The following is a 25,486-nucleotide window of genomic DNA, read 5'->3' as shown; positions in this document are numbered from 1 at the left end:
CGTGGTCATTCAGATGACACTGAAATTCGCACTATACACTGTAATCATCCCGTCAATGTTTTTTCGTTCATTTGCAGTGCACCTATATTAAAGGGACACAGAGGAAGAATTGAAGTTCGCCTGTAATGGTACATTAGCGCCTTTCTGATCAAAACGACGCTACTGCCGTTAAAAACGCGGATTTTTGTATGCTGAAAAGATCTCAAAGTCAAGGAATTACGAGCATCGTCCTCATTGGCCCATTTCAGAATGAACTTCTCGGGTCGATAGTTTTTGGGCGCTTACCAAAGATGCTACGCTGTACCGGATCATGGTTTTTTTTGTACGAATGTCACAACTTTGAGTCGAAGTGATGGCAACGTTTTTGAAAGCAGCTTTCTGGGAAGAAAATTTTCTTTCGCTGCCTGAAAAAAATATATATCTCATTAACCTACTAAGAAAGAGGCCTAGAATCGATTTTTAGTAAAAAGAATTGCATTGATTTCTCCTCAGTGTCCGTTTACTATCGTGCGTGTTCAAAATTGTTAATTGATTGGGCCACATTACGATAAAGTCCGTTATATCTTTCCTTCTCATGTGTTATATTTTGGTAGAGAATATTTCGCAGCTCTTACTGCTGCTGTGGCGCTGCTGACGCACGCTAGTGAGGCTAAGCGGGAAGACGAAGAAGGAGATGAGCAAGGCCACTGACTAGTCACGAAAGGCAGTACGCCGGTATTGAATGAGCCTTCTACTTTTCAGCAGCTTCAAACAGGCATTAGTCCCATCTCATCTGGCGGTGAGTGGACATTCTATAGGGGTCTTATCTTATCTGGGATCTTAGAACCGCTCCTTTTCATCTGCTCTATGCTGTACCTTAGCACTCCGTTACTTCCACTCTTCCCAGACGTGCCTGCGTTCGTTTGGCTTTGCCATACAATTGTGTACAGCGTTGCACCCGCTAGCGGCTAAATAATGTCAGTGTGTCAGGTCTGTTGCTATCAAACTGTCGACCCACCGCAGTTGCTTAGAGGCTACGGCGTTCGCTTGCTATGCCCAAGGACATGATATCGAATCCTGACCTCACAGACTGTATTTCGATGGAGGCTAAATGCGAAAATGCCTCTGTGCGGTGTGGTGTGAATGCTCTTTAAAGAATTCAAGGTGTTCTAAACTGTTCTGAAGCAGTCCCCTACTGCGTATCTCTGAGGTTGTGTGAAGCTATGACAGCCTAAAACCCAAGCACCATACCAGAACATGCTGTCAGTTTATAGCACCAACCTAATGATCCTGCACCGAGAGCGATACCCATTCTTCCCATCTGCAGAACACGAAAAACGTCCCAAGTTAAAGGCTGGTCAGCTTGGCTTGAGGCTACAATACTTCCCTTAAACTGCGTCGAGAAATTTCCGCTGCGTAAATACAAATACCGAGTGCAAAATGTGCGATCTACGGTTGTCTATATGCCACGACTAGTGAGATCCTGCCGCCGTGCCTGAGTGGCTTTGGCCTGCTGTCGAGCGCAAGATCACGGATTATATCGCGGTCACGGCTACGGTGCGCTGGCGAAAGCGAAATGTCGAACTGCTCTGGCAGGGACATCTCATTACAAAATTAACATTTTCAGGTTGTAAAAAATAATCATAATCGTTCGAGTGCGACACACTGTATCTTTAGCTTTAGTCATTAAAAAGATGAATTTTTTTTCAGTTTACTTAAAATGATCAAAATATGTCCATTAAGACGAGGCCTGGTTGAATAGAATCTCTCGCTCTCCGTTCCGCACGAGAAAATGAGCGCTTACGTTATCAAGAATGAGCAAGTTCACTACCCCGAAAAAAAACAAATTTCGGCCAATACGCGGTCCTCCATCGCGCAGTATCAAAGCACAAACACGCAGTATCATAGTAATGTACTGACTTCTCGCTGTCTCCGAGCTACAACGTGATTCTAAATGAAAAAAATGCCCCAGAGCTTCGGAATGTAATTTTGTCATCAACTCAAAACAAATGTTAATGCTCGCAGATCCAATGGCTCAGCGCGGAAGCACACCCCCCGGCGGACAGGCGTGTGGGCAGTCAACGCCAGCTGAAGGCCCCGTAGTACACCCTACTGCCCTGCGGGAAATCCGTGGCTGCTATACAGGCACCTCCCTCGACTACCTCCATCCTTGCACAGCTACCGACAGCCAAACGTGCCAGATTGTCCGGAAGCTGTCTACATGGAACGAACTTCTCTGCCAGGCTCGCTTCGAACTGCGAGAATCACAAGGGAGATCTGGGCAGCTGTCTCTAGTTAGCTTCGAAAAACCCTGCCTGACAGTTCCATCGCGAGAACAGCGGCAGCAAAGCATCGCGCTGGCTTGCCAGCTCTTAAAGACGCATAGCTGCATTGCGACGCTGGACATCAGCGTTGTGGCAATGGAGCCGGGCGAATTGACCCTCCTCGTTGACGCCCTTCAGGACAGTTCGCACGTGAGAGTGCTCAAGTTCCGTAATCCTCGATTCGCCAGTGCGAAGACTCAAGAGGACCTCTGTGCATTGATCGCTTCTTTGCGCAGCTTAGAAGAACTTGACTGCCCAACTGCATGGAAATGTCCTGCGGCGTTTTTAGAGGTGCTATCCGGTCACCTACGAAATAATGCTTCGCTGACAGCCCTGCGGATCCCGATGATATGCGTCAAAAGTCACTCCGCGGAAAGTTTCTTGGACGCACTCCGAGGCAACTCCATTCTAACGAATCTGTCTCTGGACGAATCCTTCATAGGCGAGGCTCCTCCAGCGTATAGAGCAGGGTTCGCAGAATACCTGAGGATTACCACGACGCTAACAACCCTGACTATAGTGGCGTGTAATAAACTGCAAGACTCCTTGAAGTACGTTCTTGAAGGGTTGCTAGCAAACAATACTGTCTTGAAGGTGACCCTCACAAACTTCATTGTCGACAAGGAGAGCGCCACGCTCGTTCCAAAGATTTTCGAACAAAATGTGACTGTAAAAGCGTTCAATATGATTTCAACCAGACAAGACTCGGAAATGCTTGACAGCGGCATGTACGACGACTGGCTTGAGACTCTCACAGAGAATAAAACTTTAGATGCTGTGAGGCTTCCCTTTTGTGCTGGCAATGGAAAGCAATGGGTTGAATTCTTCTCGATTCTGCGAACAAAACGAAACCTCAAAGTCACTATCGAAATGAACTTCACTCACTATGATGTTTTGCCGCACATCTGCAAAGCACTCAAAGAAGCCGACGCAGAAGAACAGGTTTTCTTCGAGACTAACTTTCCTCCGAACAGTGCTGATATGCTTGACTACAAGGGATTTTCAGAAATATATGCGTGCCTACGAAGTGATACGAGGAACGAGTTTCTACGCATAGTGCAGAAGCTCCGCTCAGCGTCTCACGTTACATCGGTGCAGCTAGGGGTGTCGACGCATGCTGTAGATGACTCGCTAATATCAGCGGTTGCTGACTATATCAGAGGCACGCTTACGCTTCAAAAACTTCACCTGATCTTATACTGCGACCCAGCTTTTGTGGTGCCCAACAACGGCTTTTTGAAGGCCATTATTTTATCTTTGGCTCAAAATTCCAGCATAAAGGAACTGCACATGAAAGTTCCAGAGATGGAGGACGAAGACATTGACTTGCTGGCGCGCATAGTCAAGTCCCTGCCCAATATACAGCGCATGTACTTCGTGCCCGAAAGAGCCCGCGACGCCAATGCGTTCTTCAGGGTCTTGTCCGTAGACATCGCCAGCAATTACACGCTGCTCAGCCTGACTGTAGACGTGTCCGTTGACGAGGTGCAAGCAGCCAGAGACTGGTTCGCCGTCTGGGACACGACGCGACGGAATTCCGGCCTACTCAGCCGCGCAGCCCTGTTCGTGAGCGGTACTCGTTGCGACAGGTATGTAGAAAGGGGGAGCTGGATGAGGCTGCCATTACAGTCATGCGCTCTTCTTGACTTGGATACCGTGCAGCGATTACTAGAAGGAAGCTAACCACTGGGTCTGAGCGGCTCATTTTGCTTTACGTGGTAAATATCTGTTGTACGTATTAAGGAACTTTATGTTGGAGGTATCAACGGAGGAAACGCGCACATATAAAGTGAGTTTTAGTTAAATAAGTTAAGTGTTGCGGAAAGTAAGGCTCTCTACAAGAAGGCAGAGTCTTTATGAAACTGCTTTTAGATTCGGTCAACATTTAAATTTAGAAAAAAAAATGTAATTCATTTCTTCTAATGGTGGCTAAAACTCAATTTGAAACAAAAAACCTAGTAAGTGAAAGTTCTGCGAAATGTCCAGCAACGCAACTGTAAGGTGTTGTCGGAGAGAATGTGCGGTATATTGTTTTTAGGGGTCATCATATTTTCTTTGACGTCTGGTGACTGCATCTGACTATCATCTGAGCCCTTAGTTCGGCTCCCCCCCCCCCCCCCCCCCCCCCCCGCCAGAAAAAAAGTAAAAGGGAGGCTACAACTGCCACTTATCTCACCTTTATGAGGATGGAAGTACTGAAAACCTAACCCTGTACTGTTCTAATCCGCGGAGTGTGCAGAAACGTCTTCGGGACAGATCCATTCAAATGATTGTGGTTGGATTGTTTGTTAAAGGGGTCAGGCAAAACGTTCTTGGGTGTCCACTTTCTTGCCCTGAAAAAGGCCCGCCGCCCTAGTAATCATGAAAACGGGCACAAAACACCAACGTGCTGCTTTAGTAATTAATAACAACTACTTTTCCCAGGAAATTTTGGTGTTGCTCTGCGCCAGCGCCGAACTGGACTTTGCCGTCATGGTCGACCTTCCAACCTTAAGGAGCATAGACACCTAACTTTTGGATGTGTGCTTTCTTCTTTGTAATGATGCATAAGGCAATGTTATACACGGATTACCACGTGGTGCCCTCTTACGACTACTGAATAATTTTTAATCAGATGTTTTTCTCGTGCTGTTTCGGTTTCAACAGCCAAACAATGACTATGTGGACAAAGAAGCTTATAGGTCACGTGAGACATGAAAAAAACAAGTGATGTAATCGCTGCTTCCTCATTTTAATTCACTATTATACTGCAGCCTGCCTGAAGCGTGGGAATGACAAAGAATGCAGAAGCAGCGTTTATATTGCAGTTTTTTCATGCTCGACGTCACCTATAAGCACCATAGAGTTACAGTACACTCATCGTTAGGCTGTTCAAACGAAAACTGAACTGCGTGCAAGAAAAATTCAATTATAAATTATAAATAGAGGATTTTATATTGCTTTTAAGACCGCACCCAAAACAAGTTTGTTTTAAAAAGGGGCTTGCCATTCTTCGTTAAATATTGGCGCTTAGTAAATCTTTACCATTGTGCACCTTACTTGCTGTGTGCTCTAGCTACTGCCGAGATAATTTCAGCTCGTCATCTGCAACACTATGTCACCACTCCCTGATGTCTCCTATGCCAATATTCTGTGCATTTCAAAGTTTTCTTTTTTTTTCAAATTACGCGTGAAGACAAGTACTGAACCGCGTAAATTGAAATACACACGAACTCCCCCAAATGCGAATCCTGCCTCCACCGTCAGGCCCTGCGGCGAAGCTGTGGAGTGGATGTATCGACACCCCGCGCTGCCGGAGCAAGTGGCCGAGCTGGCGTCGGTGACCGAGGCCCAGGCGGCGGCGATGATCCGAGATGCCGCGAAGGCGCTGGAAGACATGAACGAGTACATGCGGCTCACCGGCGTCGTGAGCCGCTGCGTCGTGTGTCTCCCGTCCGGAGACGACCGCGCGCAGCTAGACGACCTCAACGAGGACTGCTGGCGCGCCATCAGGCGCTACCTGTTGCTCGCCGACGTGAAGGATCCGCAGGACCCGCCGCACGCCTTTAGAGCAGCTCCTTTATGGGGACTCTAAGTGCCGCAAGAACTGGCACACCTGACTCTTCGTATCAGTTGAAAGCTTCGTATTTTGGTACAAATTCGTTACCCTGATGATTTGTGAGTAATAAGTGTATTGCGAAATAGTTTATAGCGTTCTTGTTTGGTGAGCCTAGTGTTACTAGAGCTGCTAGCGCGCCTTCGTAGACATTAATGTGCATAAAGCAACACTCGCTGCACTCCTGAGGGCTGAAATTTGGAATGGGATGCGTATAGAAATAGTCGCTGAATTTCTGTTTAATCTTGAAATATTTAATGCGAGCAATTCGATTGTGACACATTGTTCAAATTAATATTTTCTTCAAGGTATATTGTTTCTTAATTAAATATGCATTACACTCGTATGTTCATCCATGCCGTAATTGAATAAGTCAGTGACTATGAAGTATACGCGTTTTACTTCTGTTGCCGTTCTTCTTGTTGTGTTCTTGGTAGCATTGGGAAATTTCTTTTTTTGCTAATTTTATGTTTACTTTTTAAAACTATCGTCAAAATTTTGGAGCGCTTATGTCATGCAGTTCATGCGATCATAAACATAGCCTTTCAACAAATTTGTTAAACGGGTCTGCACCAGCTTTGGCAAATGCCCCAAGCAGTGCTTTCCTGTACTGTTATATCTGTTGAAGCAAATAATTAAATCAGTCACTTGACAAAATTTGCATATTTTTAGCAAACTGTTACTTAGATTATAAATCCTGTCATATTCGTGCATATTTAATATCTCACTAGCCTTTATCTCTTGCTTTTTTTAACAGCTTAGCCCTCACATTTTCTGGCAGGTAAGCGCGCGCCAGTTCATAACCTTAGGTGGATTTGGTATTTGGAGAGCATATCATTTAAAGTGCGAAATGTCTTGAGACGGGTCTAATATCCCATAATAGATAATCGTCAACATAATCTAAAAATTTTATGGAGGTGACTTCCTAATAAGGGCATTCACATATAATCAGGCAAGGTGTAGATCACGTCCGTGGTTTCGAAGTGAGCTATGAAGAATCATTTGCTAATTTCCGGCGCAGAGGCCGCCTTTTACTGATGATCTTAAAATCGGCGCATAAGGTTTGTAATTTTTATAAATTCTCATGTCGAAAGTTATCCCATTGACAGCGTTCGCAGGTCTCCAAATCTGTCACATATCATCATCATCCTCATCATCATTTGTCATTATACTTAAAGGCCCCTAAACGGGCTGTTACAAGGAGAGGCGAAGGGCGGAGCAAAAATAAGGACTAAAATGTGGTGGGATGGATCAATTTCTGTAGCAGCAGTTTTATCCACTGTTACGGACTTTTCAGCATTTTTCATCAAGGCAAAAGGCGACATGTGTGTCAGCACCACTTCTGTCTCCCTCCATGCCAGCGAATTCAGATTGCTTAAAAATAAGGGACGAAATGCGTGCCGGCCACATTAATCTACCTTTGCTGTCATCTTTGTCATCTTGGCTTTTCCTTTTGTGGTCTGTCGCAGATGCGCATGCACTCACGGTCGTCTTTTCTTGTATGTTCTACGAAAAACGTGTTCAATTAACATAGTTGGAGTCAGCGCCCGTCCAGTCTAATTTGTTGAGCAGAAACTTCTAAGCAAGTTTATTATGAGCGGAGTTCCTGTATGAGGTAGCCCACTCCTGCCGTCACGAAAGCAAAGCCCGTTTCCTTGCATTTCCTGCCTAACCTTTACTGCGGTGCTACAGGAGGTTGACATCGGTCCCTCCCCTCTCTTGGGACCATCTTGAAGTCGAATGGCGATATTCTAGCAGTTACTCAGAAGGGGGAACCCGACTGCACAAAGAATACGAGAGTGTCGTCTCAGAACGAGACCTTGTGGTTGGAAAACAAGCCTTCCATAAAGCTGACTTACAGATTTCCCCAAATGGTCCATTATTGTGCGGGAGTTGGTTGCGTCGAAGGGACCTCGTGGAAAAGCATGTTCACCGAACTCCTCTCCTGTTCAAAAATTCAGTCGTCAAAATTGGCGGACGAGGAGGCTTTCCGCATGCGCTGGACGTTACTGGAAAAGTGGTCCACTCCAGTGGCCCTATTTAAAGAAGCGCTTGGGAAGGCTCTTGCGAGTTAACCTTTAGGGAGCTTAGCGAAAGCTTGCACCGCGATCAAGGAAGGCCGGCGCCCATTGTCAACCTCCGTGGACAGTTCCAGCCTTTTTTGGGGCTTATTCCGGCATGTACCGCTCTATCTACGTCTGCATTATTATTATAGTTGAGTATGCCCGCTTAGACTTGCTCCTTTTGAAATAGAAAATTTGTTAGACATACAGATTAAAATATAGAAATGTGCTGGTGCTCTCGGTGTAGCTATGGTTGTCGTCATATATGTGGCAATACGATGTAAGACGCCTTTATCGCGCGCATCGTACTGTCCCGACTTGTTGAGTCGCGACAGCCTGTTCTGAGATTCTATTTCGAATCGGCACATTACGACTTCACGATGCCAAGTTGTCATAAAATAGCGTTGCTGCATGGTAGCAGCTCGATGTTTGTTGTCATTTGTTTTGATGGATTTGGTTTCTATGCTTGAAGTAGAAAAAAAATTGGCGCTCTTTTCTCTGTCCCCGAGGCCGACATAAAGCATATAACGCTTCGTTATTAAAAAAAGTTGCTGCCAGCTGTAGGACTGTATATTTAGGTACGTATTTTTGTACGCGATGATGTTCGTTCTTTTTTTTTTTGCTTTTCCTGGCAGTCAGTGCTGCTGCGCTATGAGTTTTCTGCAACCCCCGGTGTTCTCGTTTTGCTTACCGGGCATCCGCCTCATCCCACCGCAGTTATGTGAGCAGCGATCTAAAACTGACTGCATTTTTTTATTGATTCGAGCCTTACACTTCATGTCTGGCTCCCAAAAAAATATAAAAAGTTTCTTCATATCGGCTTCAAAGCGTACATACCTAAGAAGAGGAGAATCTCAAGGTACGATATCTTACAGTTCTTAGTATTTGATTCCGACTTCCATTTGTGTGAATGCATCCGTTCAACCGCACTTTTTTCTTCTTCCCTCTTCCCGGTCGCTAACAGATGGAGCTACTTCTGCAGAAATTAGTCCAGCCCGTCCCGACAGCTCTAATGCCATCGATGCTCAACCAATCAGCGATGTAGCCATCATTCTGAGCTCTCTCTACCATCCGCAGATTGCTTCGCGGGCAAGTCTTTTCAGTGTTTCCAACCAAAAGAAAAGTAGACTATCTGCTATGCTAATGATAATGCCTTGTTATATATTGATTCGGGAAAATTGTTGGGGAAACTTGATTTCGCTTGTTTTAAAAACCATTCACTGAAAATAGAAGGAGCCCGTTGTGAAAAGCAAAAAGTGACCATACGTCTTTGATTTCATTTGTAGAAGCTCCAACACCGGGGCCTTCACGTCGAACAGCAGGATGAACCAGCTCTGATGAAACAAGCAATGTGAATTCCGTCAATTGCCTTCATGAATTCAAGAAACAGATCGAGGGAGGATGAGAAAGCGCTGTACGGTCACTTCCAGACGAAACCTACAGGTTCCGCAGAAACCGAGGCGGTAGATCGTGCCAACGTGATTGGTTTGTGCGATTTCCTTGACTTTTTTACGAAAGCAAGAGCGACATAGTCTTGTGTCACGAGTGCCGTCGACATTTCAATGAAAGAGGGTACAGGGCTGGAAGTATAGAACCAGCTTTTGTTAAGTTTGTTTTTAAAAATTGAAAACTATCGAGAAGTCACATCAAAATAGCAAATTTCACTTGGCCTCCGTGAGCCAAAGTTTTTCATGCCAGGCAGGCATTCCTGTTTTGCGTCTCCTTTAGCAGCAATACAACAAACAGCGGGAGGAAACCGGGGCAGCACATCGTGTCATATTTAGCTCTGAGCGCTGCCTCTGCAGCATAGGTCAGGCTCTTCGAGGGCGGGGTAAATGTGATGGAAATTTGCTCGATTTGCTCAACGAGAGATAGGAGGATGTCCCGGTCCATAAGACGTGGATGACTAAGAGAAATAAATGGGTGAGCGGTGTCATGCAGAATGAGCTTATAGAGATTGTGGACCATAGTGTGCAACGGGAAATTGTAGAGGACGTGAAGTCTAGTCCATTTATTGGTGTCATTCTGATGGAACAACTGATGTAAATGGTGACGAGCAGTTCACCTTTTCCGTGTGGTGGATGCAGAGGGATAATCTCAAAGTTCGGGAAGAGTATCTCGGCCTGTATAACGCGCCTGAAAGTAGATCTCAGATCCTGCACTCGGCCATCAAGTACATGATTTTGCGCCTCGGCCTAGACTTTCAATGTGTACGTGGCCACAGCTTTGACGGGGCGGCGAATATGTCTGGTCGTTTTTCGGGTGTGCGAAAAAGACTTAGTGACTGTGAGCCATGGTCATTGTATGTCCATTGCAGTAATCACTGTTTATAACTGGTACTGCAAGAGGCTAGCAGGAGTTGCGACATAATTGGAGACGCTCTTAGCACTGTTGAGGACGTACCCAACGCAGTCCTCGACTCCAAGAAGCGCAAAAGTATTTATGCTAACATATTACTTCCTACAGGGCGTGAGTCAGCTGTGGAGAGTGGATCAAGGTCAAATAACTTATTTGCGCAACCGAACGGCTCAAAAGAGGTTATCTCATCTTTTGATTTTGCATATACACAAAGAAAGAACGGCGCTCCTAAGTTTAGGCGACGTCATCAGGAAGCGGAGGGAGCAACAACCTTTGGTCCCGCCTAAGCACCTAAAAAGAGCAGCACTGCCGAAATGTCTCCTGCTTGCGTGCATTATTGGTAACTGTATACATGTACTGTAGCGCGTTTGGTTGTATTGCGGTATTTAGAACCGAAGTACATGAACAAAAAAAAACAAGTAAAAAGAAACTTGTTCAAGCCCCGCCCCCCACTGAAAATATACTTCCGGCGTCCCTGAATGCCACTTTTGCACTATTGGTCATGAGGACCGCATCATATCACAATGTTAGTTAGTTAGTTAGTTATATTGATTTTTATGGCGCAAAAGCAACTGAGGCTATGATGCGCCAAACACAAGGTTAGAGTTTTTGTTAATGGTGAAGCTTTCGAAAAATACTTAGAGTTTGTTTAAAACGTTGGCTTCCTTGAGAAACCTAAAAATACATGAAATGTCAACCAGTGCTCGATCACCTAAGAGTAGCATGGGGTCTAATGGGATGCTTTCCCTGTAAAATGTTGTGAAATATTTCTTTCTTAGTTCTTCTAGTTTTATGCATGAAATTAAAATGTGGTTCACTGTGAGTTCAGCACCACACATTTCACAGAGAGGTTTGTTTTGTTTGGCTAGCAGAAAGTTGTGCGTGAGGTGGGTGTGTCCAATGCGGAGTCGACATAAAATAACTTCGGTAAAACGTTCTTGATGCCTACATGATTGCCATTCCCCTAAAATTGATTTCACAGAATGTAATTTGTTGTTTACGTGATCTTGCCATGCGGCCTGCCACTTATTTCTGAGTTTACTGTTGATAAACTTTAAGGAATCCCTGTGCGGTATGTTCACTTGCTTTATTTGGCCATTCCGGGCTTGTGCAGCGCATACATCTGCTTTCTCGTTACCTACGATTCCAACATGGCTAGGAACCCAGCAGAATTTAATGTTATGTTTTTGTTTTGTGATTTTAACAATGTTATGTATGATGTTACCTATTATGGGTTCAGCTGCATTTCTGGAGTGCAGTGCTTTAAGCATACTCAGGGAATCGGTGTAAATTATGCTATTTTTGATGTTCTCTCTTACTATTTTTTCAACAGCTACAAAGACGGCATAACACTCAGCAGTAAAAACTGATGCGCATTCTGGTAGTCGCATTATCTGTTTGTTTTTTCCTTGGATTACTGCACTTCCAACGTGACTTTCTGTTTTTGAGCCATCGGTATAAAATTCAATGTAGGTGTCATACTTTTCTTGTAGTGCAAAGAATTCCTGTTATATGTACTCATGTGGCGTTTGCTTTTTATCTAAACGTGTCATTGTGAAGTCACATACTGAAGGCAGGCTGTACCATGGTGGCAAACATTCATTCCTTTGTGCAATATTTGGTAGGGCATCTAGTACTGTTAGCTCTTCGCATTTATCTTCAAAGCGCAGTAGTAATGGTCTGATAGAGTGTGGTTTGTTGATTAATAATCTTTTAGATGGGCACTTGGTGACAATTGGATGGCAGAGATGTTTCGGAAGAGAACGGATTTTTAAGTCATATGAGCATGTAAGGGCGATTCTTCGATCCTCAAGAGCGGCTTCATTAGTTTCGACGTAAAGGCTGGCTACTGGTGATGTTCTGTATGCTCCAGATGATAGGCGCAGACCAAGATTATGAATGGGGTCTAATCTTTTTAAGTAGGATGCTCTTGCCGAACCATATATTATGCACCCGTAGTACATGAACAAAAAAACAAGTAAAAAGAAACTTGTTCAAGCCCCGCCCCCCACTGAAAATACACTTCCGGCGTCCCTGAATGTCACTTCTGCACTATTTGTCATGAGGACCGCATCATATCACAAGGCGCCAGCAGAAGTAAAATTGTGATCGCGGACACCGAACAAACCAACAATGTGTTTGGTGACCGCTGAAAAAGCACGAATAGCGATACGTTTAACAGCAGGACCAGCTGCATAAGCATGCCAAAAAGCAGAAAGAAAGGTAAACGGTAAGAAACTGGTGAGCAAGTAATAAGCAAAAACGCTGTGCCCGTCCATTCCGTTCACTGTCCCTTATCTTTACATGCGAAACAACTCGGAGCATGGAATTAAGAGTTTAAGCTTCTTGTTAGAAACATCTCCGGAATCTATAAGAGCCAAACTCTATCGTAGACCCCATTCGGGGGGATGGAGAAGAACAGCAGGATAGAAAATGGAAAAGGCAGCATGTTTGGCGTGATCCGCACTCAATTCCGTCTGTTACGATGCCGTACGCATTGTTTCCGTGGGACTCCAACGTTTGGCGCCGCATTCGGTGCAGAAAGCCGGATTCAGAAGTTCGAAAGTTTCTGAAAAAAGTTAGTGATGCTTAAGTCATAGACTTTTCTCCCCTTAACCGGCAGTAAATGTTTCGTGATTTCGAAGTTGAAAGATTCATAACTACCTTTTTTGACACCCGGTTATACCTACTAGTGCATACCCTCCTGTTCTATCCATGCCCGATCAGGGTAGCCGAGATTAAAAGATTCCGACCGTCGCACTTTCAGTCCTCGATCCGAGTGCCTCATCGCGGCGAGCACCGAAACTAAAAGAAAAAACGCTCGCCGCAATAGATGAAGCGCTCGCCTCAATGAGGCGCTCGCATCGCAGACTACCCGCTCCCTATGTTGAGCTTGGTTTCTCGTGCCGATCGCAGCTTTATTGGACTCTGAACGACTGAGCGGGGCTATTAAATTACGGAATAACCCCAGCAGCCCAGCTAATCGGCCCAATATTGTAAACGTATTGGCAAAGGCCGGACCTACAAAGGACAGGAGTGGTGCCATCCATTTCCAATACTGGGCCGGTTACCTGTGCTGCTAAACCTGTGTTGCTATACTTGTGCTGCAATACTTTACTCGAGAGCCATCGACTATTGTCTTATTTCAGTTTTCATTCATTGATGGGCACTGTTCGACCACTCCACAAAAGGGTGACGTAGACTGTAAATGCTTCTTCCATACAGGCTCCTTGCCCACACAAGAACATTTCATCATTTTTAACTAACTAACCTGAGGCAATACGAGGTCATCAGCCAGCAGCACGCGCCCATAGACGCTGGCGACCCCTTCTCTTGTGACCTCCTCGTACCTCGCCCGTAAGCAGTGCCGTCATCCTAAAATGTAGGAAACAAATGTAGAACAGAGCATTTGAAGCGGAAAATCAGGCATGCAAAATATAGGAGGCCATGCCTAGCGGCACGGGCGACGATATTTTATTTTCATTCCTTACTTGCGCTCGAACTTGCTCTTGAGAGGGGTCGGAGCTGGATTTCCCAGTTCAAATCCCAACAACGCCTAAAAAGCGCAGTGCATGGGAGTAAAAGCAGAGTTGCCTGTCAGCCACTGTGATTGCGTTCCACTCTTCTTTCCTCTTTTGCCGGAATGTGGGCTGCTCTTTACCACCATTCTAGTAATATAGGGAAACAGAGGGGCCCCACACGTGCGAGCTGTGACGAGGAAGACGAAGAGAATGAATCCCTCACAGGGTGCATCGCGTTCGTGCGGCAGCACCGGTGAAGCACGGAGCCGGTTTCCAGATCCACTGTTGGGTTGCGGCTAAGTACCAGGCGGTGCTGAGTTATTCCTCGAATTTCTGCTTGATTTCTTGTGTTTTCTTCCTATTTTCCAGGGTGGCTGAACGCGGGAACGTGGATTGATGTCCACAAACTCTCCCGGCCAGGGGAACTCCCCCTGGTCAGCTTGTCTCGCCCCAGATGAGCTGCCTCTTGATTGTTTTCTCCGTGGCGGAGTAAGCAGCATACCGGTTGCTCTCGTCCCCGCGGATGAGGGCTCCATCAAGCTGAATAACCCCGAGGCTGTTCAGGCTGCGCTTAAATCTACCACCCCCCATTACATGAAGATTACTGACGTTCGGCAGTTCGGCCGTGGAGGGATCGTATGCAGATCGCCAGACCAGGCATGCATAGCCGACCTGCTGAAGTGTTCGTCGTTTGCCAATCACCCGGTGAGCGCGTTCATACCTCCTCATCTGGCGTGTTCGAAAGGGCTAGTCCGTGGCGTAGACCCACGGCTAAGCGCGTCCGAGACATTAGAAAAGCTCTCTTCGGCTGGCGTGATCGCCATTCACCGATGCAGTCGTGTGGTGGATGGAACAAAGGTACCGACGGAAACTGTTATTGCTACATTTGCGGGGCTGTCCTGTCCATCTGAAGTTAAGGTGTGGCCTTTGATTTTCCGTGTGGATCAATTTACATCTCGGCCCCTTCAGTGCCGTAATTGCTGGAGGTTTGGCCATAGCGCCAAGGCCTGTAAATCGAGTTTTCGCTGCTGTGGGTGCGGAGAGAGCCACGACCCCGCTGGGTGTTCTGCTCAACAAGAGAAATGCTGTTTGTGTGGCGGTGGACACTCAGCAAGCCATTCCGAATGCCCAGCGCGGGCTGAGGAAGTGCAAGTACTAGAGTTGATTGACAAGCGCAGGTGCTCAAGACGTGAGGCAGTTGCAGTCATCAAAGATAGGACATCTGGCTATGCAAGTGTGGCAGCACGGCATGCAACCGTTGTGGATTCCTCCTTGTCGCAAGCGATTGCGGCGGCGGTGGAGAAAGCAATGGCAAGTGCCATGGATCGCATAGTTGAAAATCTGTCCGCGTGCATTTCGCAGGCCATGGCATCCCAAATGTCCACTTTATTGCAAGCTTCTATTGCCCCTCTTTGTGGCACAATCACTTCTCCATTGGTTGCACCTCCCCAACCTTCTGTGCCCGTGACTTCCAATCCACTGAGTCAGACTCAATCACAGCCTTCGTCTATCCCTACAACCAGTTATTCACATCACAGTGAGACTGAACTCTCATCTGAAGAGTGCGTTGATATGGAGACTGAGATGCGTGCTCAAAAGCGCAGTGCGTCTCCGATAGGTGGTGCTGGTCCGTCTTGCTCTCAGTCGAAGAATAAAAAGAATCACCCTAGATCTACACCCAAAGGCAGCATTTTGGATCAGGCGGTCTCCGCAGCGGCCCTTTCGGCGACATAGGGTCGTTGAAGGTGTTGCAGTGGAACTGCCGGTCTATTCTTTCTGCTTCAACAGATTTAGTTTGTTTAATCAGTAAATTAAGTCCAGATTTAATTGCTCTTCAGGAAACGTGGCTCTCTAAAGATTCTAGGTACAATTTACAAAATTATCGTTCTTTCAGGCTTGACCGGCCCTCAAGAGGTGGTGGGTTGCTATTGTTCGTATCCACAAAATTTTGCCACAGGGCAACTGTGTCATTTCAATACATGGACAGGCAGTGCGAAATTCAGGCAGTTGATCTCAATATTCCTGGATATCAGCCACTCACTCTGGCTAATGTATATTTTCCAACAGGTGTGCATGACGTTCGGCCTCTTGACTCGTTTTTATCTAGTTGCAGAAAACAGGTTTTAATTGTTGGAGACTTCAACTCGCATCATGTTTCGTGGGGGTTTCGTACAGATCGCTGCGGTACGCTCTTATGGGACTGGGCTTGTGTGAATAACCTCATATGTTTAAATTCGGGTCTCCCCACATTTGTCCGTGGTCAGGCTCGCTCAGCGTTAGACTTGTCATTTTCTTCCCCCGGAATAACTGTGTCCTCTTGGGCGCCAGTTGACTGTGCCTCCAGTAGTGATCACCTTCCGATCAGCTTCCAAGTTATGTGCCAGTTGACCTCTCCTAACAGCACACGGCGCACATTCATAAATTACAACAGTTTTAAAAATGCCCTCAAAGTAGACCTTCAGGAATTATCTCATTCCACCAGTGGAGATAATGCCATCCGCATTTGTTCAATTTTGGATGGAGCTCGTAAAAAATCGGAGTTCTTGGTTCAGGCACATAAGGGAACATCGCCGTGCCTTTGGTGGAACGCAGAGTGCGCTCGCGATTATAGGCGCCGAAAGGCTGCTTGGAAGAAACTTCTCCATAATCAGTGTCCCAAAAACTGGATCGATTATAAGTTCATTGCAGCTACGTTTAAGCGCACCGTATCTCGTGCAAAGGAGTTGCACGATACTGAACGCTACGAATTCCTTTCAAAATCTGGTAATAGGCGCGCTTTATTCAATTACCTAAAATCCAGGAAACTAATCTCGTCCACCATGAACGCTGTCTCCCTAGTTCAGTCACCGGCTGAACTTGCACAGTCCCTGGAAGAGATAGGCAGAGGTCTTGAGCGCCGGCTTACGACTCTTCTTCCTTCTCCTCAGAGATTTCTTGCCACTTTGGACGATTTCGAGGAGGTCTCCCTCACTGAGCTCTCGAACACTGTATCCCGCCTTCCACCCGCGGCCCCTGGCCCTGATGGTGTGACTTCTTCTATGATTAAAATTTTGTTCGAGGAATCTCCCACCGACTTACTGGCGCTTATAAATTACTCTCTTAAGGGGCCATGGATTCCAAATGAGTGGCGTCTAGCAAAGATTATCCCGTTGCTTAAAAAGCAGGGAGATGGTTATGTGTTAGACAATATAAGGCCAATTTCTTTAACTTCGAATCTCGTTAAGTTAATTGAGAGGGTGTTGCATGGTAGAATAATGTCTGTTATTGCAGAGACTGGGTTCTTGAACCCTTGCCAGATTGGTTTCAGACCAGGATGCTCTATATGGTGTGCCCATACCGATCTGGAGAGCCGCATACAGTTAGCTCGGCGCCGAAACCAATACGCAGCGCTTGTTACTTTAGATGTATCTAAAGCCTATGACAGCGTTGAGCACAGGACGCTCTTGCAAAGACTGCAGGCAGTAGGACTTCCGAGATACTTTGTGGCTTGGGTTGCTGAATTCCTTGCTGACAGGGAATTTTATTGCTTTCAGAACGGTGTTTCATCAAGCAAATTTCGACAAGCGAGAGGAGTGCCCCAAGGGGCGGTCCTCTCCCCTGTACTTTTTAACATCTTACTCAGCAGTATTCCCTGCAGTCCTCAGGTGTCCACCTATGTGTATGCTGATGACATCGCCTTTTTTGCTTCAGAGAACGACATTTCCTCTTTGTACCAGTCCTTACAGTCCTACCTGAATGTCCTAGACCAATGGTTAGGAGACATTAATCTGTCCCTTAATGTCAATAAATGTGCTTTATTGGTTTTTCCGCTCTCTCGTCCAGTTAATATCTCTATTGTTTACCAGAACCATGTAATTCCTCAAGTGCAAAGTGTCAAATACCTCGGAGTAATTTATGATCCTTCTCTTTCCTGGGGGGCCCATATCGAGCAGATCACTGTGAAAGGAGTCCGAGCAGTCGGTATGCTGCGCAGGCTGAGCAGTGTTCGTTCTGGTATGAGAAGGCACTCGCTTCTTATGATTTATAGAATGTACGTCCGTCCAGTCTTAGAGTTCGGCTGTGTTTTATTCTCTGGTGCGCCAGCGTGTAAACTTCGCCCCTTGATTCTCTTGGAGCGGGAGGCGTTGCGCCTTTGTTTGGGCCTTCCAAAATTTGTGGCGAATTCCGTTTTGTACCTGGAAGCGCGTACTCCATCATTGGCATCTAGATTTCGGCTCTTAACGGTGAAAACGTTCATAAGAATGTGCGATTCTTCGCTCCATGCCTCCAATTTGATCTTCCTTCGTCAGCCTCGGCTATTTTTCAACGAAACCTGGTCTCGTTTCCGTACCCCTCAGATATGTTTGGTGCAATCCCTCCTTGACCCCTTAAACGTCCGCATTTCGGACATCCGTCCGGTATGCGCCAACTCATCTATTCAGATTGTCTTCGATGACATCTTTCCAAAACATGCAAAGTTAATGCCTTTTCATTTGCTCAACGGTTTATTGCAGGATTATCTGCTGTGCTTTAAATCTCATGTGCTCATAGCGACAGACGCCTCACAGTGTGAAGAAAAGGCCGGTGTTCGCATTTTCTCCATCTCCCTTGACTGGTCATTCTCACTCCGCCTTCCCGATTACACCCCTATTTATTTGGCCGAATTTCTAGCTGTGGTCTTAGCGTTGCGCAAATTAAACAGCTCCTTGTCATCTGTCATAATTATGACAGATTCATTATCGTTGTGTTCCTCTCTCACCGCGTCTACAACATCTCAGGCTCTTCGGTTACTCATATGCTTGGTTCCACCCCACGTGTGTTCATTACGGTTGGTCTGGGTGCCTGGGCACAGAGGAATCCATTTGAATGAGGTTGCTGATACCCTGGCGAAGGCATCTCTTCAAGGCCCAATCGTATCTGTGCTTCCACCCAGCGCATATATTACCGCGGCCAGGTTTCGCAGGTATCTGCTCTTGAAAGAATTCGCAGCATCAGCTCTGACCTCCTCTCCCGAATTCCGGCATCTCCTTTACCCGTGGTGCAGTAAAGGATGGCGATCACGCAAGCTTGAGGTTTCCTTCACGCGTCTACGTTGTCGCGTGCCTCTTTTAAACTTCTACCTTTATAGATCTGGTCTGGCGGTCTCCCCATTGTGCCCGTTCTGCGGAGAACCCGAAACGATAGATCATTTCTTGTTGACCTGCCGCCGTTTCTCCTCTTTACGGAGCCGCCTGCTGGAGCTTCCGTTACGACAGCTTGGTCTAAGTCTGTCAGCTGGGGTTGCTCTGTCTCTTGGGGCTTCCTCCCTTGGGCACAGCAACTGGAATGTGCTCTCCGCCATGCAAAACTTCCTTACAGACACTAAACGGCTGCCGTCTTAAGCTCTGCTCTTTCTCTTGATCAATATTTCTCTGGAATGAAAGCTTTCTGAAACGTGGAACATCTAGCCCCGTTCTCTATTTCAGTCACCGATCTCACAGCATTTGTTTAGCCTATTTCAATTACACATCTGAGATCCTTTCATTTATTTCCTAATTGCTATTATTATCATGATTATTTTATTTTTCCCCACCATTATTTTCTTGTTTAACATTTTGTACACCTATCAGTTGCCGCCTGTGTCTTGGCCAATCCCCCGCAGTGGGTATGCGCCATTATCTAGAGGACAAACCCAACAACAACACCTCGAAGCCAAGCTCTGTAGCGTTGGTCAAAAGCGATGCTCCACGGCAAAATGCGGCCAAAACGCCGTCGCCAGCCCTCAACATCCGCCGGAGGAGCCGCTCCATGTCCAAAGCGGACGAAGCGCTGCAGCTTCCGAGGCCGTCACCGCTCCCGGGTCCAGCGCCTCCAAACGTCGTCCCCCAGCAGCCGCAGCCGTTGGTCCGGGAGCCTCCCAGGTCCCGACGCGGTTCCATCTACGACCCACAGGACAAACCAGCGGAGCGTCGGGCCAGCCTCAAACCGCCGCCTCGAGACATCGCCGTGGCCAACTTCGCCGGCGCTGGAGCAGAGCCGAAGGCGAGAGGGCCTCGACTCGTAAGCAGGGAGCACAGTCAGGTGTACATGACGGCACCACCGGAACCCCCTCCACCACTGGTGAGCCACGGCACGACAGCCCTAAGTGATTGCTTGAGGGAAAAATTTCGCCTTAAAGCTTGTATCTTCTACAAGCCGACGTCCACGGATTGTCCTTGCCGACCTTCAGTTTTTTGCCTAAAGAGAATTATGCAGCCTACTCCTCAAGAATTCCTTAAACCGCTGTAACACATTCCGAATAAGAAAAATGGATTTAGCCATATGGCTGAGATGTTTTAAAATTTGCAGCTACAAAACATGCCACGGCACAGCAGTAATACCGCTAATGTAAAGCTCAGTCAAAAACAAGATAAAAACTTCGGGGTGATTTTTATCTTCCTCAAGCAAACCTTCACTCATCATCCTTGTCATTCCCCACTTCATTCCCCATAAACTTTTATCCAGCCCACCTCTGAAAGAACTAATTAAAGCCCTTGAATACCATTCTCAATTCGAATACAAAAAATACTTGCATTACTACGCAGTATGTGGATTAAGGGCCGTAAAAGTCACCAAGGTCCAGCACTATTACCGCTCTCGCGAAATTGAGCCGAAACTGCATTTCAAAGTTTTGATATCGACCTGGTCGTCGATAGCAGGTGTCAGCACGGAGGAGTTTGCACGAAATGCTTATCACATTCTAGGACGGTTCATAGACCGTGCTATCCGCCCCGTTTTAATCGGCACTCGTCGCTCTACGCTCATTCTACCCTCACCGCAACCGTCTACGTCTGCCCCGGTAACAACTTCGGCGGCTTTACTACCATCATAACTTCGTGTGCGTTTGCGAAAAGCTCTCACTAGAACCGAGTGCTTCTCTACTGAGTCGTCAGGCACACATTCCTTTCTACTTATTCTAAAGCGCCAGCGTTTAAGCTTACGTTTCAAGTGGTTCTAGTTTGTTGGAAAAATGTGTGCAGGCCGTGCAACAGTCTATGGGGCGAACACCTTTTCTGAACTGCGCGGAGAAAGGGAAGGGAAAATAAAGGTATATGATAGGGGCTGGTTCGGACGCAGGAAAGGCGGAAGGAACACGGCACAATGCTGCACCAAATGCGCACAAGACAGTAGGCCGAGCGTTCCATGGCAAGGTATGGGCTATGCCTGGGGAGCTTGCCGGATGCGACGCGAGGGCCTGAATGACAGAGGGCTCCCTTGTAGCGGAGGATGTGACGCGCTACGGCAAAGGCCGAGATGGCTTCATAGAGTTGTCGGCAGCCGTATTGCTTGGCGCTCCCACATGCGATGGCACCTTCTGCAACGCAATGTGACATGCGCGCACACTGAGCGAACATAGTTTGTGGTGCAACCACTGAACACATGGCGCATTATGATCCGGCTGAAGCAGTTGAGAAAGGGCAGCTCAGAAATTACTGAAAATATATCGACTTGCGTCAGGTTTGGCTGCTCTCAGACGATATCGGCAGAGCAATGTAATGCGGCAATTTAGGCAGTGGTGGACGGGGTGAAGGGAGCGACAAACGCAGCTGCGGCCTTGTTTCGTCTTGTGTAACTGACCCATCCCTGCACAGGTGGGTTCTTTCGGCGTGACCTTCCTGTGCGAGGTGCTCCGTTCCCTACCGCACTGGACATTGGGGCATGCGAAGCTTTCAGCGGACGCCAGGAATGTTTAGGATAATGTTTAGAGAGCGCTCTCGATGTGGCGGGGTCACTGGTAGAGCAGCGAGAGGATCAGCTTGGACAACAAAGCTGCTGTCATGGAGCGCCTGTCCAATGCGTGATTGCAGTGGAGCCCGCAGGTCCGTTCCAAGGAAATGCCGCGCGCCTTAACGTTAATTGAGAATTGGTCAGCGGAGGTCGTGACGTCACATCAGAGTCACCCAGTGAGAGTCAGGTTTGACACCATAACACTGGTTGGCGGGGGTGCGAGCTGCGCAGCAGTCAGTGCGCGTGATAAGTGTGGAAACGATCCAATCTGTTATCTGTAGGTTCAGCTATTACAATGAAAGCAACTTCTCTAATCGAAGCAACACAGGCCGCAAGGCTTAGAGGTGCAGGCTAGGACCTGTCCCGAGCTGGTAATTTGTGCATGGCTGTAAGAAAATGGTCACGCATTAGGTAACGTAAATCAAAACCATCGAGGTTTGTACAGTCTATATGTACTGACATGGTATGGCTCGCTATGCAGGGTTGACGAGTTAGACGCCCACCTTACTAGCCATCTGCCTTAAGTGAACGCCCTGAGATGCCGTGAAGCACCAAGAATCACGCTTCCGATGTGGTTCATATCTTAAATAAGCGTACTGAAACCGGGCTGAAGTGCCCTTAACTTTTACTGACTACCTGTTTGTTTCAGTGATTTCACAGCTGGCGTGCGAAAGCTAAAATGAGCATTTGAGTCTAACAATTCCACATTCCTGTCAAAACATGGTACTATGCCTACCGCTCTTTTTAAGTGGTGGGGTGCATCATTTATTTAATAAACACCTAGCTTGTTCATGCATACAGTCAACCAGACAGACTGCTTAGCGCGGCCGCTGGGGCTTTCCTACATCATCCAGTCGAGGAAACGTAAGTTGGGGGAAGATGGCAATAGGGTGGATGGCGAAAAAGAGCCTCTTCTCGCCGTCTTGTGACCGGCCTTGCAGATACCTGCATGTTTGCCGCATGCCAGAAGTCAAGGTAGATGTACCCATGCCGCGATGGCTTTCTTGGTGTGTGATGAATTTGCGCATTTGTCACAAAATTAGGCCCATATTTTGAAGACTGCACATAAGCAATCTCGCCAGTGCGCGCAGTAGAACATTCTGGGACACTGGAAGAAAGAAATGTGGAGAGCACCTAACCTTATGTGTGTTCCTGCCGTCTCCCCGCGCCTCGAAAAGAAACATGTTCGCGCGCGCCGTCGAACTTTCGAGAAGTTTGTAGTAAATGCGGCACTTTGCCGACACAGAGGGCGTTGCCTTGAGCGTGCACAGTGATGCCCTGTCTACTTCGCTAGCGCGCCGGCGGACGCGGATCGGATAAAAGAACTCGAATTTTCCGAAAAATGGTCTCCAGGCCTGACTAAAGGGGATGCACGCCCGGCGCGAGAATGAGACAGCGAATGTACAGTTAATACTGTGCGTATGTGCGCGCCTGCCTTGTCGTGAAGAAACGAACAGACGCGGCACGCGCCTATGCTACAAGAAGGACGTTGAGAGCTGTCAGTCAGCCCGTACAGCTGTTTAATAAGCTTCGGAGAAGCGCGGCCGGAGAACTCCCGGGTCAACACCCCTTGCCCAGCCACCGACCAGCGAGGCAGCGTGCGCCAACCTGCTGGACGGCTCCGTCATGTTCCTCCTGTCGTCGTACTATCGCAGTGCCCGGTGAACAAATTGTGTTTGTTTGCCTGTCTTGAGTTAGTGCTCTTTAGAATCAATATCTTTTTTTTGTATTGTAGTATCTATCAAATGTTACTTTCCGCGTGTTTCATTGTACGGTAAATCACTTTGTGTAGGCTCATACGAGTGCTTGTAAATTCCTCTGCATCGTCTCTTTGCTGTGTAAACTTTGTTTTTGTTTGTGAAGCTTTGCCTCCGACCCATTCTCTGGCTTGCAACCGGCGAAAGCTGGGCAGCAAACGACCTCCCCCTTGTCACTTGGTAGCTGGTTTCTGGCTGGGCTTGCCACGTTGAGTTGAGGGCATCTCCTTAGAGGCCGCTACCCCCACACGCTCGAAGGGTGTCTTGTAGTGCACGATTAAGTGCACGAAGGTGACAGTATTCCAATGAATTCACTCAACTCTTCTCGGTTCCGTCCTCTGGAGATGAGCGCCCATATTCCCGTATGGGAAAACTGTCGAGCGTAAACGGAACAGGCCTGTCGTTTGTGTAGCTCTTAAAGGGTTCTCCTGCGCTATCATTTATTTATAGCAGTGTTTTGACACAAATGTACCAGTAAACGTGAAGAGAAAAGACTCAGAGTGCAAATAGTGCACACTGCGAACGCGCCAGACATGTAGAGCCCCATTTTCGCTAGTTTTTACAGCTCTAAGGAGATGCCAAGAACGTTTGGCTGAAGTGTGCAATGGAGACAAAATTGATGAATCCAGGACGCATGTGTTCCTATCCATGGCGTCAAAACAAGCGGAAGACTAGCAAACTGTCAACAGGAACTGCCCTGCTGCAGCCAGTTGCGTTGTTTTTTCTCCTCCGCGTAGGACCTCGTTGGCTGGCGAGACCACAATTGTTCTGATGAAGAACAAACAGCATTCCCCTGTCGTATTGTTACAATTCGCTCTGGGATCGCGCAGTTCCCTTATTTTGTGGGATCTCTTGATCTGTCCACTGTCCCTGACCTTCCTCCCAGGTTCCTGAGGACCGACGCCATCAGCCCCCCTCTTACATGCAAGAGTTGATGGAAGAGCCGACCGTAGGCAAACATTGCGCGTTCGGCGTGGTGGTGCTCCTTATCGCCCTGACTGTGCTGCTCATCGTGCTGCTCCTCAAGTCAAGCGAAAGGGTGCCTGACTTAGACAAGGCCAGCATAACCACCAAACCCCTGCCCACAAAGGGGCCACGCATACTCGAGGCGGCGGTCGTAAATGCGAGCGTCCTGCCCAGCACAGACATTCCATTGGAGGAAGCGGCGGACACATATCACGAGGACACTGACGATGGTGCCTCAGCTACGCTCGCGACGGTTCAATAGGAACTCTTCGTCATGCATACTAAATGCCTTGAAGAGCTTTATCCAGTGTTTCACCAGCCCATTGATACTAGCAAATACTAAATATATATTCAGTACATATCGCGGCTCTCCATACTATAACACTTATTTCATCGAGCATCGCGCAATCAAGGAGGCTTGAACAATTCGAACAATAGTCCCTGGAAAACTATTTCTACGAGTTCCCATTGTTGTACTCGAATTCCGCCTTCGATATCCAGGTTACAAGTACGTCCTGCTGTATAACGCCGATATATAATGCCGCGAACAAGAAGCCGAATATGATTTTCTTTCCCTGAAACCCTCCACCACATTCTTCTCTGTCTCTTTCAGAGCTGGTGATGTTGGCAGAATGTCGTCTAGTGGCGCAAAGCCAGCAGTGACTAACATATACGTTTATCACCTTGAAGCTCACCTTGCATTCACACTTTAACCAGTACGGAATAGAAAATGTTCATAAAGCGCGACGCTTTGTGGGTTATTGAGCTCAGCGTACCAAAATTTCTGTCCAAGTAATCGTGAAATGTAGAACAACGTTGTGTTGATTTGTACTCCAGTCGAGAGATTTGGTTTATGGTTTATGCGGTTTAACATTCCAAAGCCACTCTGGCTATGATAGTCGATCCCCGATTTACAAAGGAAATAGGCTTGTATTCTTTGAACAAGGCAGAATTAAAGGTTTGTGAAAACATGTCAACCCAAACTGAAGTTGCAATAACCCGCCACAATTTCATTAATGCTGGAGCACAGCGCGGTGAAAAAATTCGGTGTCCTCAGTTTTTTGGTGTTCGGTATTTCGGTAGATTAAGTGTTCTAAGTACAGGGTTTTGAACTGTGCGCCTACGTGGTGTTAGAAACATCATGACAATAATAGAATCCTAGGACAGCAAAAACTAAAAAAAGTAAAGACTGGGGATA

The 25,486-nt window shown here is 47.1% G+C and overlaps 2 protein-coding genes across 2 annotated transcripts; both read left to right on the top strand.

The window, feature by feature from the left end:
- The first annotated feature begins 2,009 nt into the window (after positions 1-2,009).
- On the top strand, positions 2,010-5,877 carry LOC149344193 (uncharacterized). The gene is made up of 2 exons (XM_089547167.1): positions 2,010-3,892; positions 5,550-5,877. The coding sequence occupies exons 1-2, from the start codon at positions 2,010-2,012 to the stop codon at positions 5,875-5,877; spliced, it is 2,211 nt and encodes a 736-aa protein (XP_089403293.1).
- A 13,675-nt stretch (positions 5,878-19,552) lies between these two features.
- On the top strand, positions 19,553-24,550 carry LOC149344192 (uncharacterized). The gene is made up of 2 exons (XM_089547166.1): positions 19,553-19,918; positions 24,209-24,550. The coding sequence occupies exons 1-2, from the start codon at positions 19,607-19,609 to the stop codon at positions 24,548-24,550; spliced, it is 654 nt and encodes a 217-aa protein (XP_089403292.1). The 5' UTR covers positions 19,553-19,606.
- Positions 24,551-25,486: the final 936 nt, after the last annotated feature.

This window comes from Amblyomma mixtum, chromosome 5 (assembly GCF_055824585.1).
Source record: "Amblyomma mixtum isolate Tamu chromosome 5, ASM5582458v1, whole genome shotgun sequence".
In the NCBI taxonomy this organism is placed as follows: domain Eukaryota; kingdom Metazoa; phylum Arthropoda; class Arachnida; order Ixodida; family Ixodidae; genus Amblyomma; species Amblyomma mixtum.
The sequence above is the reverse complement of the archived record's forward strand: the minus strand, read 5'-3'. Positions and strand labels throughout refer to the sequence as shown.

Bases quoted from the DNA above. Each gene is read 5' to 3' on its own strand.
- LOC149344193 (XM_089547167.1), top strand. From the start codon at position 2,010: ATGGCTCAGCGCGGAAGCACACCCCCCGGCGGACAGGCGTGTGGGCAG. The intron at 3,893-5,549 runs GTATGTAGAAAG...CTCCACCGTCAG, and splicing joins AGCGGTACTCGTTGCGACAG to GCCCTGCGGCGAAGCTGTGG.
- LOC149344192 (XM_089547166.1), top strand. From the start codon at position 19,607: ATGTCCAAAGCGGACGAAGCGCTGCAGCTTCCGAGGCCGTCACCGCTC. The intron at 19,919-24,208 runs GTGAGCCACGGC...CCTTCCTCCCAG, and splicing joins CGGAACCCCCTCCACCACTG to GTTCCTGAGGACCGACGCCA.